This window comes from Manihot esculenta, chromosome 11, assembly GCF_001659605.2.
Source record: "Manihot esculenta cultivar AM560-2 chromosome 11, M.esculenta_v8, whole genome shotgun sequence".
In the NCBI taxonomy this organism is placed as follows: Eukaryota; Viridiplantae; Streptophyta; class Magnoliopsida; order Malpighiales; family Euphorbiaceae; genus Manihot; species Manihot esculenta.
Genome location: NC_035171.2, coordinates 7,005,249 through 7,021,420, shown reverse-complemented (window position 1 = coordinate 7,021,420; position 16,172 = coordinate 7,005,249). Strand labels below are relative to the sequence as shown.

Genomic DNA, 16,172 nt, shown 5'->3' with positions numbered 1-16,172 from the left:
TTGGTGTATGATGAAAGAAAAGTTTTAATTTTTATGTGTGTTGTTGATCATGTATGGGATTAAACAGGTTTACAGGTTGCAATGTCAGGCTTGCTACGGGTCCCGGCGGCCTTAAGCCGACCTGGATCCTAGCGCCGGTAGCGGTCCGATTATCGGGTCGTTACAATTTCAATGCAGGAATTATAATCACTATTTGATGCAAACATATATCAATCTCAGTAGGTGAGAAGCTAAGCTGTGTCAGCTTGTACAGGATTGTCTCTTCCTTTCCTACAGCAATCACTCTTTTACTCAGAGGGTCCTATATTAAACAATAGCCATCGCAGAAAGTTAAATTGAGAGAAGATTGCTTCATTAATTTGCTAATAGAAAGAAGATTTAAGTGAAAGGCAGGTATGTAAAGCACATTTTCAAGAATAATTGATACAGACAAAGATATGGATCCTGCATGAGTGACTTTAATAGTAGTTCCATTAGGAAGATGCACTAAAATGCATTTATGAAGAGGATGCAGATTCTTAAAAAGAGATTTATTAGAGGACATGTAGTTAGTTGCACCACTGTCTAGGATCCAATTGGTATCCTTATATGTCTTAGCACTACATGAAATAGTGAAGTGGGAATTACCTGCATAGTCTAGAGGGCTTGACTCTGTCACATACTCAGGGTAAGAGTCCTCTTGTGTGGTATGAGCCATGAAGACTGCCTTTCCTTTTTTTAGGTTGGTCATCTCTTGCTGGAGAGAACTCAGCATAGCATTGAGCACATCAATTTTAATAGTGACATGAGGAGAATTATCCTCTTTGTATCAAGACTTCTCAACATTAGCAATCAAATTATGTCCAATATCTATAGACTTGGTTTGTTTGAAAGATTGTCTAGCAATTTTACTTTTAGGTTTGTACCAATCAGGATAACCTATGAGTTTGAAGCATCCCTCTCTGATATGACCATCCATGTTACAGTGAGAACAATGACCTTTCTTGGAGTCGTCTCTTTTGTCTTCCTTGAAACTGTCCCTGTGTCTTGTTAAAGAACACATGGGACTCAGTTACATCATTCATACTCCCTAAAGATGATTCTTTGGGATTCAAATTTTAGGACTATGGAGTAAGCTTTGTTAACATAAGGTAAAGGGTCCATTCCTAGAATTTGATCCCTCATTATTCCAAAGGTATCATTTAATCCCATTAGGAATTGCATGAGTCTATTTCTACCATTTATCTCCTCAATGGCTTTCAATGCTCCACAAGTGCATGGAGGCAAAAGTACCATGGAAGCTAATTTGTCCTATAGTCTTTTCAGTTTGGTGAAGTAAATGGAAATAGACATATTGTCTTGAATCATCAAGGATATTTTTCTATGAAGTTGATATATCATTGGCCCATAGCACTCGTCAAACCTTTCGATGATTTCGAGCCAAATATATCTAGTCAAAGTTGTGTAGATGAATCCATCCACCAGTTCCTTCGATATGAAATTCAAAATCCAAGATGTGACTATAAAGTCATATCTTTTTCATTGTTCATGTGTGGTAGATCCCTTACCAGATGTGGTAACGGTTCCTTTGATGAACCCTAACTTCTGTTTGGCTCCTAGAACAATTCTTATTGCCCTAAGCCAAGATCTAAAGTTAGTGCCTATAAGCGGTGCAAAAACTAAAGACATACTTGGAAGATCCGATGACTGCAGCATAAAAGGATCTCCGATTGCATGAGTTCTAGTCTACTTTTTCTCGCTCATTGCAATGGTCATCTCGCTTTTGTTATTATTACCATGTTCAGCCATTGATCTTTATGATTCTATCGACATCCAGAATAAAGGAGGACAGTATAGAACCATCGCAGATAGGGTGAAACTCTAACCTACTCTGCTACCATGAAAAGAATTGTAAGAAGAAAATTTAGAGAAAAGATTTTATTTTGCTTTTCGTAAAAATGAGAGTCGTGTCTGTACAACGGATAAATGCTCCCTTATATAGGTGGAGCAAAAGGAAATTAAAAGGAAATTACAACACAGTCCTCCTAAGATTAAGGATTTGCAATGAAGGATAAAAATTAAATTACAGATACAATTCTCTATACCATGCTCTCTGTTCTTGTCAGCAGTGGTGGTCGAAGATCTTACAGAAGGAGAATGCAATGCACATGTTCACGTGTTCGAGTCAGAACACGGGTTATGGGTCATGGGTCATGGGTTTTTAGGGTTATGCTTTATAGGTGGCTTTTTTCTTTTTAGATCCTAGATTTCCATCTTGTTGTTTTTTTGGCTTTGGGCTTTCCTATTGTATCATTTGGATTTATTATGGCCTCTTCAATGATATCTAATATCTTTGGCAGAAAAAAAGACCTACTTTATATATATATGAGAAAGGATAAAACTCAAAATTTTCTTCTTTTGTGGATGTAGTTTACTTCTCCTACTTTGAGCCAAGAAAGACTAGTTTTAGTAGCTAGGCCAGCAATAATTTGCCCTTTTTCCTATTGGTTGTAACTTGTACAATTTTGGTGTGATAGGTAGCCAAATTTGGGATTTCACGACAAGAGTTCTGATGATGATTTGATGTGTGATGTAATGTTAATATTATGATCCTCTAATTTGGCCATCTATAATTGGAGATGCAAAAGACCAGTGGAACGATGCCCAAGTACAGTCTTTTAATGGTTGTTCTATGGCTATAAAAAACTTAAAGTCATAGGCTAGTTTTCTTTGGTTATAGTTGAAACTAAGTCTGTGATGTTGACGATGAGGATGATGAAATCTCTATTTTTGGCTTTATGCTAATATGTAGAATTGGCTCTTTTTTTACCCTTGACCCTTGCTAAGTTTGGACCAAAATGAGCCTTCAATGTTGTGCCTTTGTTGTTTAGGCTTTTTTTCAAGACATGCAAGATTTTTGTATGCTTTGATTTCTTTCTCCAACTATGGCTGAAGCTGCTGTTGGTAGTAGTTGAAGCATGAAAACTTCTAAATGACTCTTGGGTTGAGCATCCTATGTTCCTTAGTAGGGCGGACTCTGTTCTTATCCTTATTATTTAGGTATTTGGGGTTATTATGGTCTTTATACTCTTATTTGGAAGGACTTTTAATGCCCATGAAAATTGCATAATAAAAAAAAAGTCACTCCAAAGGTATAAATATATTGAAGTAAGGACAAGACTTACAATAAATTATAGTCCATAAAACAGACTTGGCAAACTGTCAGAAGGGCAACAGGAAAAAAAAATACCCAAGGCTTAAAAAAATAACATCTGATACAAGGTCTAAGGAAGACTATAAACCCAATCTTATTGTCCAAATCTAACAGACAAAATAAACTCTAACAGAAAGGTCCAAGCACAGAGCCGTTGCCAATAGAGTAAATGACGCTGAAAGCATCAAGAGCATAGAATCCTCTATCTGTTGAGTTTTAGCAGCTATCATTAAGCATACTTTTCGAAAACACAGACTATAAACACCAAAAAAGAAAAAAATTAAGAATAAATTTTACCCACTAAAAATTTAAAAAAAAATCTGATTACTTTAAAATCCCATCTCAAATAAAGGCTGATGTATATAAAAATTAAATTTTAAATTCTTTCGAAACTATTTTAGTAACTTCAAACTCAAAAATAAGTTAAATAATAGGGACAAACAGAAAGAATGATAAATAGGGGTTCAAAACACTCTCAATCTTCTAGTGTTAGTCATTATCAATTTGAATTCAATGACTTAAAAAAGTTATTCATAGAAATATTTTTTATGACACATACTCTTGGTTCAAAAGCAAAAAAGAATCATAAGTTAACTATATAGATAGAAGAGACCACGAGCCGATAAACAAAAGAAGACTAAACGTCATAAAAAAAATAAAGGAAAATTTTCCTCTCCACAAACTAAATATAAAATCTAAAACAATTACGACTTTTTATTCCAAGTTATATAAAAAAACAATATGTATTCCTCAATTTATAAAAAAACACAGACTATAAACCAGAAGTTTTTCATCTACATTTAAAATAATAATTTTTTTCTTGATAAAGTAAAAAAAAATTAACACTATAATATATGTTTTAATTTAAAAATAATTTACCAGAAATATATGTGTTATTTTAATATAATTTTAAGAGGAAAAATAATTTATTTTTAGAAACGTTTTGATCATTTCTTAAATAAATTAATGAAAAATTAAATAAAAATATATCTTAATTTTCAAAATATAACAGTTTAATTGTCACATTTCACTCTATCAAACGGGAAATATATATTAACGTATAAATAATTACGTGAGTTAAAAACTATTTATTTAAAACTTATTGAGATCACATCATAAATCCATATGAAAACATTGATAATTTATTGAATATGTTTTGAGAATTATTGATTTTGACCTGGAAGTTTGATTTTATTTTTTGAAATGGAGATTGAAAATTGAAATTGTAAAACTGAGATTTCTCAAATTTACTCAAATGCATTTACCATTAAATTAATCTTAAAATATAAGTTTAATTTAAACGTTTGATTTATCTTTTTTTTTAATTTCGCTAATAGTTAATTAACTCTCAAACCGTTAGCAACCAAATACACCGATGGATAAATAGTCTATTAGTTATTATTTATTCTCAAATGAGATTTTATATTTTATTCAGATTATTTTTTAATATTTATTAATTATTAAATTTTTATATTAAAATAAATTTTAATAATTTCTATTTCATTATTTTTATTTATTTTTTATTTTTTATTATTTTAAAATTATTATCCATTTTTCTTTTTGACATCTTTTAATATGTTATAATAATATATATAAATTTACTATTATAACTCTATTTAATTTATTTTATTTTTAAAATAATCTTTCATTAATTATTATTTTTTAATAAATATTTAAAATATTTCTTAACATTTAATAAAATTTAATATTTTTAAAATAAATATAATTAAAAAATTAATAAAAAAATTATTTTTTTAATATAGAAAAAAATAAAATAAATAAAAATTAAAAAATTAAAAAATTATTTATTATTAGAAAATAAATATAAATATAATAAAAATAACTTATATATACGTAAAAAAAAATAAAACTTATTGGTTTGGTCCATAAATTTGATGGAGCTCAACTACGGGAATTCACAATTTTAAATTGTATTTTAATTTTAGGGTAATTTACGATTTAGTCCTTGGGTATTGCCATTATTAACAAGTCAGTCCCTGTATTTTCAGAAACCTATTAAAACGTCCTTATGTTTTCTCTTCGTCAACGAAATAGTCCTTCTGTCTATTTTTGCCGTTAAAAATATAGTAAAAGACTAAATTACCCCCAATTATTTTTCTCCTCCTCCTTCCTTTTCTTCTTCATTAATTCTTCTTCCTTTTGCTTCTTCTTCTTCTGCTTCTTCTTCTTCAGCTTCTGTTTTTTCTCCTTCTTCTTCTGCTTCTTCTCCTTTTTCTTCTTTTGCTTTTTTTTCTTCTTTTTCTTCTTTATCTTCTTCTTCTTCTTCTCATTCTTCTCCTTCTTCTTCTTCTTTTTCTTCTTTTTCTTCTTTCTCTCCTTCTTCTTCTTCTTCTCCTTCTTCTTCTTCTTCTCCTTCTTCTTCTTCTTCTCCTTCTTCTTCTTCTTTTTCTTCTTTCTCTTCTTCTTCTTCTTCTTCTTCCTCTTCTTCTTCTTTTTCGGAGGAGGAGGAGGAGAAGGAGGAGGAGGAGGAGGAGGAGGAGGAAAAGGAAAGAAAAGATAGGGACTATTTTGTTGATAAAAAGAAACAATAAGGATGTTTTAATAGATCTGAGAAAAGATATGGACTATTTCGTTGACAAAAAGAAACAATAAGGACGTTTTAATATATTTCTAAAAATATAGGGAGAGACGATTTCGTTGACAGAAAGAAACGATGAGGAGAGACTATTTCGTTAACTTAAATAAACGATAAGGATGTTTTAATAGATGTGAGAAAAGATAGGGACTATTTCATTGATGGAAAAAAATAATAAGGACGTTTTAATAGATATGAAAAAAGATAAAAATATTTTAATAGATTTTTGAAAATATAAGGACTAACTTGTTAATAATTACAATATATAAGGACTAAATAAATGGTTTTATTTGAGGGTAAAATTGAATTTTAAAAATTTTCTCTCTCCTCCTTTATCTAATTTTAACGGAAAATAGGACGGAAGGACTATTTCGTTGACGGAAATAAAACATAAGGACGTTTTGATAGGTTTCTGAAAATACAGGGACTGACTTATTAATAATGGCAATACCCAGGGACTAAATCGTAAATTACCCTTAATTTTATTTAAAAAAAAAAGAAGCAAATATTTAAAATGAGGAGTTATTATTTTTACTTTTAGAGTATTAAAAATGAATGGAGATTGATCACAGATACAGCCGGTAATATACTTCCATAATAAGTAGGGAGATTGTGGAGGAAGAAAAGATAATGACAACGGCAGTGGCAGCCATGGGAAGGGCAGCTCCTAAGCTCTGCTACTCAAACTCTTCGCATCACCAGCTACTATTAAAGCTCACAAAAAAGAAGCTCATGAGTTCCCCAAAGTTCCTCCTCAACACCCCAAATCTCTCATCAAACACAACACCGAAAGAAACCTCTCCTATCCACGCCTCCAATTATCCAAGAGAAGAAGAACAAGAAGAAGAAGGGCAAGAAAGTTCGAGCACAAAAAACAGCAACAGCATCTCTCGGGTCAGTCTTTTTTCTCTCGAAGGATGAATTGGTTAAGGTCAGGCAGAGTGATTCTTGATTTTCTCCCGAGTTTTTGCGTAAGAATCGGCTGTCGCTGGTAAAGAAAACAAATACCCAATAACTGTGGAGTGGAGAGGCAGAGGATAATGCAAAGATTTGCTGAAATATTAATATTATTTATCTTTTTGTGTGAACAGGAGGACTTGGACTATTTGTGGAAACTAGGGGCTGGTGCTGTAGCTGGTGCAGCTCTGATAAAATATGGAAGCATCCTTTTTCCTGAGATAACAAGACCCAACATCCTCCAAGCTTTGATTATGGTATCAACTCCTGTAATTCTAGCCATTGTTCTTTTGGCCAGACAAAGTCGTAAAAAGTGAGACCCTCGTCTCATCGTATTGTGCATCTAATAGAATGCAATTTACAAAGTTTTAGATTATTATTTCAAGCATGAAATTCTTCATTCATAAAGGGAAAGTTTCTGCAGAAACCTTCCTCCAGAAAGAAACTGGAACATGTAATTTATTGGCAAGAGGAAATCAGTCGATGGTGAGATTTTATTGTAGCATCAGCTCTATTCTTTTGGAGGTGAAATAAAGGTTGAAATGGATAGATTCCTGTGTAGCATCTTATAAGATAAAGAAAACTCTAACATGGAGTTTAAAGATCTCCTTTGTTAGTGATATTTCTAATAAGATTATGAACAAATCGATAAGCTGTATGAGATATGTGCAAAATCAAGGAGTAAGGCAATGAGCACAGAGAGCAAAAGAAGCTCAAGCTTATGCAGCTCCCTAACTTCATAAATTGAAAAATCAAATATAATTTCCAGAAATATTGCTTACATTTACTCGGTGTTGATGCTATAACCTGCTCAAACAATATTCGAGAAGAGATTAATGTTTAGCGGCTTGCCATACAAATTTACAGGAGGGGAAAAAATTCGAAGAATCTTCACTAGAGCGCCTATTAATTATCTTCAGCGCAATGCTGAGAAAATATCAGCGGAAAAAAAATCTAAGTAAACAATGGCTTGGCCCCTGGGACCATGTCTTGACGGGCACACACAATCTGGTGGAAAATTTCAAACTAGTGAAGACTGCATGTCAAAGGGTCACATAGTGAAGACTTCAAACTCAGAGGTTGTCTTTCAGCCATTTTAGAGCTCCATTTGCAACAGACCTATAAATTCAACAACCTTTTCAGTTAATGCATCTAAATGTATTGACTATGCTAGAAATGGAAGCAAATGGTTCATTCGAACTGAGAGAGAATATTTCAAATAGCAGGGTTCGATATGTCAATGCAGTTCTTGTTTGCGTAATCTAATCAAAATATTGAAAATAATCCAAGCGGGGTAGGTCATTTCTCTTGGTTATAGAGAATTGGAACGGAATAGACCACTGCAGACATGCCATGGCATCCCAAAGTTTTAATAAACGACATATCTAAGAATATGTGACAACAGGCATCGAAGCCAAGAAGTAATCCGACATATAATCAGTAGGATTAGAATAAGAAAGGGGTATTACCCAGCAAAATCTTTCAACTTCGTCCATACGTCATTTTGGTCCCCTGACTCCTCACTTTTCTCAGCAACAGTTTCCTCCTGACTTTCCGTACTTCTACCTACAGAAGCAACACATAATGGTTCCCCAGATTCCCACAGGAAGTATTTAAAATTATATTTTCATCTCTAGTTTAGAAATTCAAAATTTTACCCAAGAAACAGCTTGCAGAGAAACTATGCAAATTAAATTATCAACACTTGGCAGTTCAAGTACAAACAATGACAAACCACCTCCAAATGAGAAATAATGGCTTACTTATAGGTTGAGTTCTGGAGCGAGTTCGTGGACGAGTACCATTAGTGCTAGTCAGAGAAGCAAGTTCTTCAAGTAACTCACGCTCGCTGGCACTGTAAATATGAGTAAAACTGTGGAGATAAGCTTGAGAAATTGTGTAAACTATTTACAGTAATAAAATGTCACCACAGGAAAGTATTAAATAAGTCTGGCACTTTTAAGTCCAAACTATTCCATTATGAAAGGGAAACAAACAATTAGTATGTTTATGCATTAAGCATGGTCCTGTTCCAGCTTGGTGATATTTATTACGGAAGTACATCACTCCAAAATAGTAGAACAATGGAAAAGGAACAGAACTATAATGTATGATACAGAAGATATAACACAAAACTAGAAGAATGATACATAAGACAAATGACTGGACAGAAAGAGTAGCATATAGACATTAACAGTAGAAATAATTAGTTAACAATCGCATTCAACTAATAATAATGACATTAATATATGAAGAGCATAAATACATACCTTATACGTTTTGGTATGGTAACATTAATCACAAATAAGTGATCACCGCGTATAGATGGTTTATTCAGCTTAGGTGCACCTTTCTTTGCCAGGACTAGCACATCCCCAGGCTGAGTACCTGCTGGAATCTGAAGTTCACTTACTCCTTCAACTGTCTTTACCTGTTTGAATGTGAAAATACCAATTTGCTTTAGTGAAAAAGAAATTGGATTCTAGAGCAACAAAGACTGAGATGACACCATATGCTGGCAAATTAAAGCACAATTTATATCCAACATAAGATGCCAGCAACACATTCAAACTAAGCATGTCAGTTAGTTGGCATTATAGGACACGCCCAAGCTCCCCTTCCCCCCCCCCCCCCCAAAAAAAAAAAAAAAAGCTATTCCAGATAATGGGGGCTTATACCTCTGTCTTATTTATCTCTTCCCTCTAGGACCTAACTGAATTCATCAAGTTGGGAAGACAAAATAGCACATAATTTAATTCTCCTTTTGGCATGTATATCAATACTCATCATATATTTCATGATGTATTTAAATGACTTATGTCCTCCATGTATGCATATTAGTTCTACAAGGAAGAGGAAAAAGCGTCAAGCTCACAAATCATCCAGTTACACTGCCAAGGTAACAGCTATAATGGACTCAAATTTTAGACAAGACAGCCATCCAGCACAGCAGCCAGTTTAGGTCTCATTATGGCACTTTTTCTTCCCTACACTTAAAGATGGCAATTTTACCCTGTTCAACCAGGGAATCCTGTGCACCAGCAAACTCAACAGAGAATCCCTACCTACGAAAGGTTGCAACAAGGATGGGTTTATAGGCTGGCCCACCAGCCTAACATTGCTCAATTTCAAAAATATAATTTTATAATAGAGTTTTGACGTATAAATATGTAAAAGTTGTTTATTTTTCAAAAATATACAATTTGTTACTTAATTTCTTCATTTTTTTCTCGCATAAAAATATGTCCTTGGCATGATTCAGAATGCAAAGAAAAAGATGTTCACACTCTGCATCATGGAGTTCTAGTTTCAATTTTCATTGATGAAGGCAAAGCATAGCATAAACTCTTTTTTTATATTCAAAACTTAGATAATGTGTTTCATGTCCTAGGAAAGTTGAAAGATTGAAGTTGAACTTTGGACATATTCCCTGATAGTTTAAACTAATGGGACTAGCAACAAGCTAACATTGTACAGGTCTCACCCCACTGAATGCTGGGTATCAAGACTCGATAACCAAAACCACCAGTGGAAGTCAAATCATTGGCTCTAGATTTCTGTATTTCATGTTGTGTTGGATCCCAACTTTTCATTGAAAATTTGTTTCAAGTTGCACATGCTGGTGAAGGGAAATGCTCTATGGAAGCTAGGCATACATTGTTGGCCTGTTTCCTGATGGGTTAAACTTCTAAAAGCATTGGTATTAACTGATAAAGGACATTGAAGAAACTTGATCTACCTGTATTTATTCAACTTAAATTAGTAAATAATACTAGTTAAAAGAATAAGTCAAAATTTTAAACACAAAATCATCTTGCCTATATTAACTTAAATAACTAAAAAGATCACCTTAACTACTGTCCCCATAATTGCATCAAGATAAGTGATAGATATTGTTGAGTTGAGATTTATGCCATCTCTTTGGATTCCAGCTATCTCCTCAACATCCAGATACACAAAAAGATCTCCAGGAGGACCACTGCATAAACCAAAATCATTTGGTGATTCAGAACATTGAAAACATGCACTAAATCTGAAAAATATGTTCAAAATCTAAAATGACCAAATTTGTTGAATGATGAGTGCTACTACTATTACTACACATGCAACCAATTAGTGTCAAAAGAACTTGATAAGATGAGAAGAAAGATGATAAAGAAATGTTAAACGAATTTGGAAAGATGGCGAGGAAATGTCAAGAGAAATTGGAAAGATAAAAGCAGTTGGTCCTGCTCCAATGACAACAATGAGCAATCCAATTATGAGAATTCAGTTGGTCCTGCTCAAACTGTAGATTTTATATATTATTCAAATAATGAAGCGAATATTTGCTCTTACAATATCAAATCCCTTGAAAGATCAAAGATTACTTTAGTACCACAATTATTGTGACCCATGGGGAATAGGGCCAAAAATAACAATAATTGGAAAAACTAAAATTCCTTAAAATAGTATAACAAATAACCTGGTGAAACCTGAAAATATGAAATGTAATGTTCACCAACATACCCTCTTGGTCCAGCATCACCTTCTCCAGCAACTCTGAGAATACTGCCTGTGCTAACTCCAGGAGGAACTTTGACTTTGATATTTTTCCTAACACGAACACGCCCTTCACCAGAGCATTTTCGACAGTATTCAGAAATGACTTCACCTTCCCCACCACAATTGGGACATAGAGAAACCTAATATACATAAAAGATGTATATATAAGGAACACTGCATAAATCTCTCATGTCAAAAGTAGTGACTGGGGGACAAAACACTAATGAAGTCAATGAACTTATAGAATCTGTTACAGAATTCAGCCCTATATAAAACCTCGTTTCTGTTATATGTGAAGTAAAAGTTCTGCACTCGTGCAGGTTTTGCAACGGTCATGCATTTTGTTGTAGAACAGCGCTCATCTTTAGAAATCATCATTGTTGCCACAAATACTGCGGGATAATACTTGCATCAGTCTTCTCTTTCGTGCTGTAATAATGATTCTTTGGATGATTTTTTGTCGCTGATATTAAACGGATCAGAAAGCCCCTATTCTTTATAATTGCTTTCTAGCATAAGGACTTCCCATTATGCATTCTTCGATTATCTTTTTTACTAAGAATATATTGTTATTTTTATCAAATTTTTACATAGTGTTTGTTGCTAAATCAAGCCATGTTTCCAGATGGACCATTTTTTACAATATTCACCCTGGAAAAATTCTTCCAACTGAATAATATAGCTACTCATAGTGCAACTACTGCTGATATTCTTTGCATATTGTAAAACCATTTTGATCAAATTGTCTTTGTTGTTGCTACCTTATAATAAATGAATGCATATATATGTCATTTCCTGTCTAATCACTCTATCATCACTATAAATTTCATGGGAAAACCTTTGCAAGGATAATTATCATTGGACTTAAATAAGACAATCTTTCAGCTCTGGCCTTTAGAACAAGCCAAACCATCTTGACCGAGCAGTGAGAAGAAAGATTCAGTTTAAGAAAATACGAGACAAAGTCTTAAAATTTTGTGATATTCTTCCACTTTGGCATCAAACAAAAATTAGGAACGAAAAAAATAATAAACGTCAAGGAGTGCCCAGGGGAGCTCAAATACCTGTGAGAACAGGCCAAAGGGTGTTTGCTCAGTTCTCATAACTTGACCCCTGCCACCACATGTGGAGCATATCCTCATCTTGGAGCCCAGCTTTGCTCCAGTACCAGTACAAACTTCACAAGTTTCCAAATGAGAAAGCTCAAATTCCTTTTCAGATCCAAATATAGACTCAGAAAATTCTAAAGTGATGTCATAACTGCAAGACAATTTAATAATCAGTCATATCAAGCATTTAACTGCAATTCCAGCTATACAAATTGATTAATGGACTTCTTGTAAACTGAATTCATAGGAATGAAATGAGATTTTTATATATATAAATTGAGACCTATTTTGAAGAAAGAAAAACAATCCTTTGCAATATTTTGTAGCTTCCCTTGAGAACTTGGGAAAATATCATGTTGATCTCAACTTTGGCAAATATGATTATATGAATAAAAACAAACTATGACAAGAAAACTAATTTCCATTTCAAAGCACACCCAGAACAAGCAAGAAAAATGAGAAAATATTACAAATGCAACATTGCTTTAAGTGTTCATTTGGTGAAACTTGCACACAACAGAAGTGAGAACTGAGAACAAAGTTAGATAATCCACTTGATCCAAAAGTTTTAAGTCTCATGAGTTAATATTGTGGGATAAATGTAAGATAAATCACAATAGAGTCAAAGGTAATTCACTAAACATGTCAGGTCAAAAACAACAAATTTAAGAATGGGAACCAATTGATAAGCCATTAATCCCTTAAATTCTTACTGGATACTTGTTCTGTGGCACCAAGTTAACTGCACTTATCTGATAAAAGGGGCAATTGAGTAAAAAACAAGCAAATACTAACTAACATCATAAGGTTTTGAATAGATATGCAAAGTATTCCTTTCCCTTTTTTGCCTCTTTTCGACCCAAGACGTGTAAAGGAAGTCATACAGAATAAGAATACATAAGATGATGAAACAAAAACAACTTGATGTTGCAAAACATGCGGACAAACTTCCATCAGAAAAACTTAACCTTAACTCACCGTATGTCTTCACCCTTAGTAACAGTACTACGGCGGCGTGTACCGAACCCAGTTTCCATGCCAGGAAAACCACCCATGGTTGGCCCAAAGAATGTCTCAAATAGATCAAAAGGATTGGTCTGCAAAAGTATAAGTAATTTTGTAAGCTTAAATCTCCCTCTATTATATCCAATTCATCTATAAGTTGCTACTTCTCATCTCCATCAAGAACAACATTTTTAAAATTTAAAATATTACCGTTTGAGTATATGTATAATTCACATACCAAAGTGTCAAAAAAAAAAATGACACCAATTTCACAATTTCATACAGCCAATCAAACATGACAAAAAAATACAATTTTAACCATCAAATTCACTAAAAGCAACAAAAATTTCTATAAATCTGGCATGCTAAGAGAGTTATAGAAGCCTATGCTTTTTAAATTGGTAATCACTATCACATACAATATCATTAAGGGAAAAACTAACTGGCATATCAACCATCAGAGCTGGGCTACCTACATGCCTCCAATATTCACACAAGATAGCAACTTTATCAAATTTTCTGAATTTAAGAAATTTTAAGATGCAGTACCGTATAAGCACTTGATGCTCCTCCTACCGCACTCTTAACTCCAGCTTCACCATACTGGTCATACAGTGCCCTCTTTTTATCATCTGATAGCACCTGACAGTGTTGTACTTCAGAATTCAAAAGAAAAATATGACAATTTCAATAATCTCAATAGAAAAACATAATTCAGTCAAGCGAACATTGTGGAAGATGATTTATACAAGCCAGGAAGAATTCTTGCATAACTAGCAAGACCATGACCAGAGGTTCTTTATTGGACATTATTGTCAAACGCTGAAAAGAAAGACTGATAGATCCACAGATTGCTAGAATTAAAAGTAATCCATCCAATACACCTTCCAGAGAAAGCAAGAGAAATTTGGACTAAGATGCTTGACACAGTCCATGGAAGATAGTTGTCCACAGTATCAGAAATGGGTTGTCCCCAGTATAGAAATGGAACATATAATTCATCCATAAAGTTATATTAATTGGATATTACTATCCCAAAGCATGAAGTCAATGAGAAGTTCAAAGGCATATTGTGAGTTCAACCTTCTTATGCATACCTCATAGGCAGCACTTATTTCCTTGAACTTTTCAGTTGCTCCAGGTTCCTTGTTAACATCTGGGTGGTACTGAAGTCACAATAATGCTTAAATTTCAGGATTCCAATAGGGAGAAAAAGAAATATCAGATAGCATGCAAATAAAAATAAGAAAAAAAAAACACACTGGATTACCTTGACATATGACTGCAACAAAATACCCACTTACAAAATTTTAGTTTACCTTTTCTAATTTCCTTTCCAAAATCAGTGAGATAATTAAAAATAAAATCATTGCAAAACAAATTGGCTGCCAAAAAATTTCACTGTTGTTCTATATACCCACCTAAAAGGCTAAAACCCCCACATTGTGATTCATATTCCTCAGCAACCAAATAAACAAGCAACAAAACCAAGAGCTCCGAGAAATTAAAAAGTAATACCTGGCGAGCTAACCTTCGATAAGCAGCCTTGATTTCTTTATTAGTAGCAGATTTGGGAATTCCAAGAGTAGCATAGTAATCCCCGGAAGCATTAATCACAGGTCGAAAACGATAGGTGGAGGCCTTGGTCCTGAACTTAAGAGAAGTTAAAGAAACATAGGCGAAATTCTTATGGGACAAAAGATGGGAGCTACCCGTAAAGAATAATGATGAGGTAGAAGAAGTAGAAGAAGAGGAGGAAGGCGAAGAGAATCCGAGAGAAGGGACGAGAAAGAGAGTTGGGGCTGTGGCAGCTGCGGCCATTGAAGAGAACTCGATCGACGAAATTGGTATTTCAGGAAAGGACTCTGGATTTACTGTTCATATTTATGGTCAGTGTCTACGCCAGAAATGAAGAAAGAGGAATGGAAGGGCTGCGTATTAATGGAGGTGTGGATGAAGGAGACGAGGGCAGAGGAGAGGAGAAGTAGGAAGCGAGAGAGAGCAGATAGTGTATATGGTCGGTGTCAGTTTTAAACTTCACACGTGCCAAAGGGTGTGCCTTTCACTTTATATTTTCCGAGAAAATCAGAGGAGATTTTCTCCTCCTTTTTGTCTTGGTAGGGAGACGCTCGTACTTTCCATTGTCACTCTCTCCTTAAAAGAGAGTAATTTTTTTTTTTTTTAATAAAAAAAGACTTTATTTATCTTGTAGAATAATAATCAAAAGACAACTAAGAATGTCAATCCAAATTTTGAATCTACCATAATGAATAGACTCTCTAACTAATAAATGGGCGGCTCTATTTTTTAAACGCCGTACCCAACAAACATGAATATTACCCTGAAACCGCATAATATCTTTACAATCAGAAATAACTAATCTAAACTCTGAAAAGTCATCCAGAGGAGAGCGAATAGTCAAGGCTAAGGATTGGTTATCCGTAAAAATACAACCCGCCTGAAAAAAACAATCTCTAGATCTCAAAATTATGATCCCTCGCCCTCAATCCCCACAAGCAAACCAGTAACTATAAAGTGATCTTTTTTATCGTCTTAGGCACATTTCAAAGTGAGATAATCGTTTCAAAGTGAGATAATCGGTTCGACTAGGTTCATGATTCGAATTAATTTCAGTGGGCAACATTTTATCCTAAAAATGGTTGTATTCAAAGCCCTTTTAATTTAAAGCTAATTCACTTCGGTTTCAAGTTCAATTCTAATTTTAAATATGTAATTATTATAATAATATTAAAATTTTATTCATTAT

At 33.7% G+C, this 16,172-nt stretch overlaps 2 protein-coding genes across 3 annotated transcripts; one reads left to right on the top strand and one right to left on the bottom strand.

Moving 5' to 3' along the window:
* The first annotated feature begins 6,354 nt into the window (after positions 1–6,354).
* On the top strand, positions 6,355–7,134 carry LOC110626610. The gene is made up of 2 exons (XM_021772624.2): positions 6,355–6,683; positions 6,881–7,134. Exons 1-2 carry the CDS (start codon positions 6,420–6,422, stop codon positions 7,061–7,063), a joined length of 447 nt encoding a protein of 148 aa, XP_021628316.1. The 5' UTR covers positions 6,355–6,419; the 3' UTR covers positions 7,064–7,134.
* A 310-nt stretch (positions 7,135–7,444) lies between these two features.
* LOC110626609 (chaperone protein DnaJ) lies at positions 7,445–15,462 on the bottom strand. Of its 2 annotated transcripts, XM_021772622.2 has the most exons (11): positions 14,924–15,461; positions 14,503–14,571; positions 13,955–14,047; positions 13,379–13,497; positions 12,356–12,551; positions 11,256–11,431; positions 10,596–10,725; positions 9,017–9,177; positions 8,510–8,601; positions 8,216–8,312; positions 7,445–7,865 (listed from the first exon to the last, which is right to left on the bottom strand). In XM_021772622.2, exons 1-11 carry the CDS (start codon positions 15,224–15,226, stop codon positions 7,820–7,822), a joined length of 1,482 nt encoding a protein of 493 aa, XP_021628314.1. In that variant the 5' UTR covers positions 15,227–15,461; the 3' UTR covers positions 7,445–7,819. The 2 variants fall into 2 exon arrangements, with proteins under 2 accessions (XP_021628314.1, XP_021628315.1); XM_021772623.2 differs by lacking the exon at positions 14,503–14,571 and having other exon boundaries at positions 14,924–15,462.
* Positions 15,463–16,172: the final 710 nt, after the last annotated feature.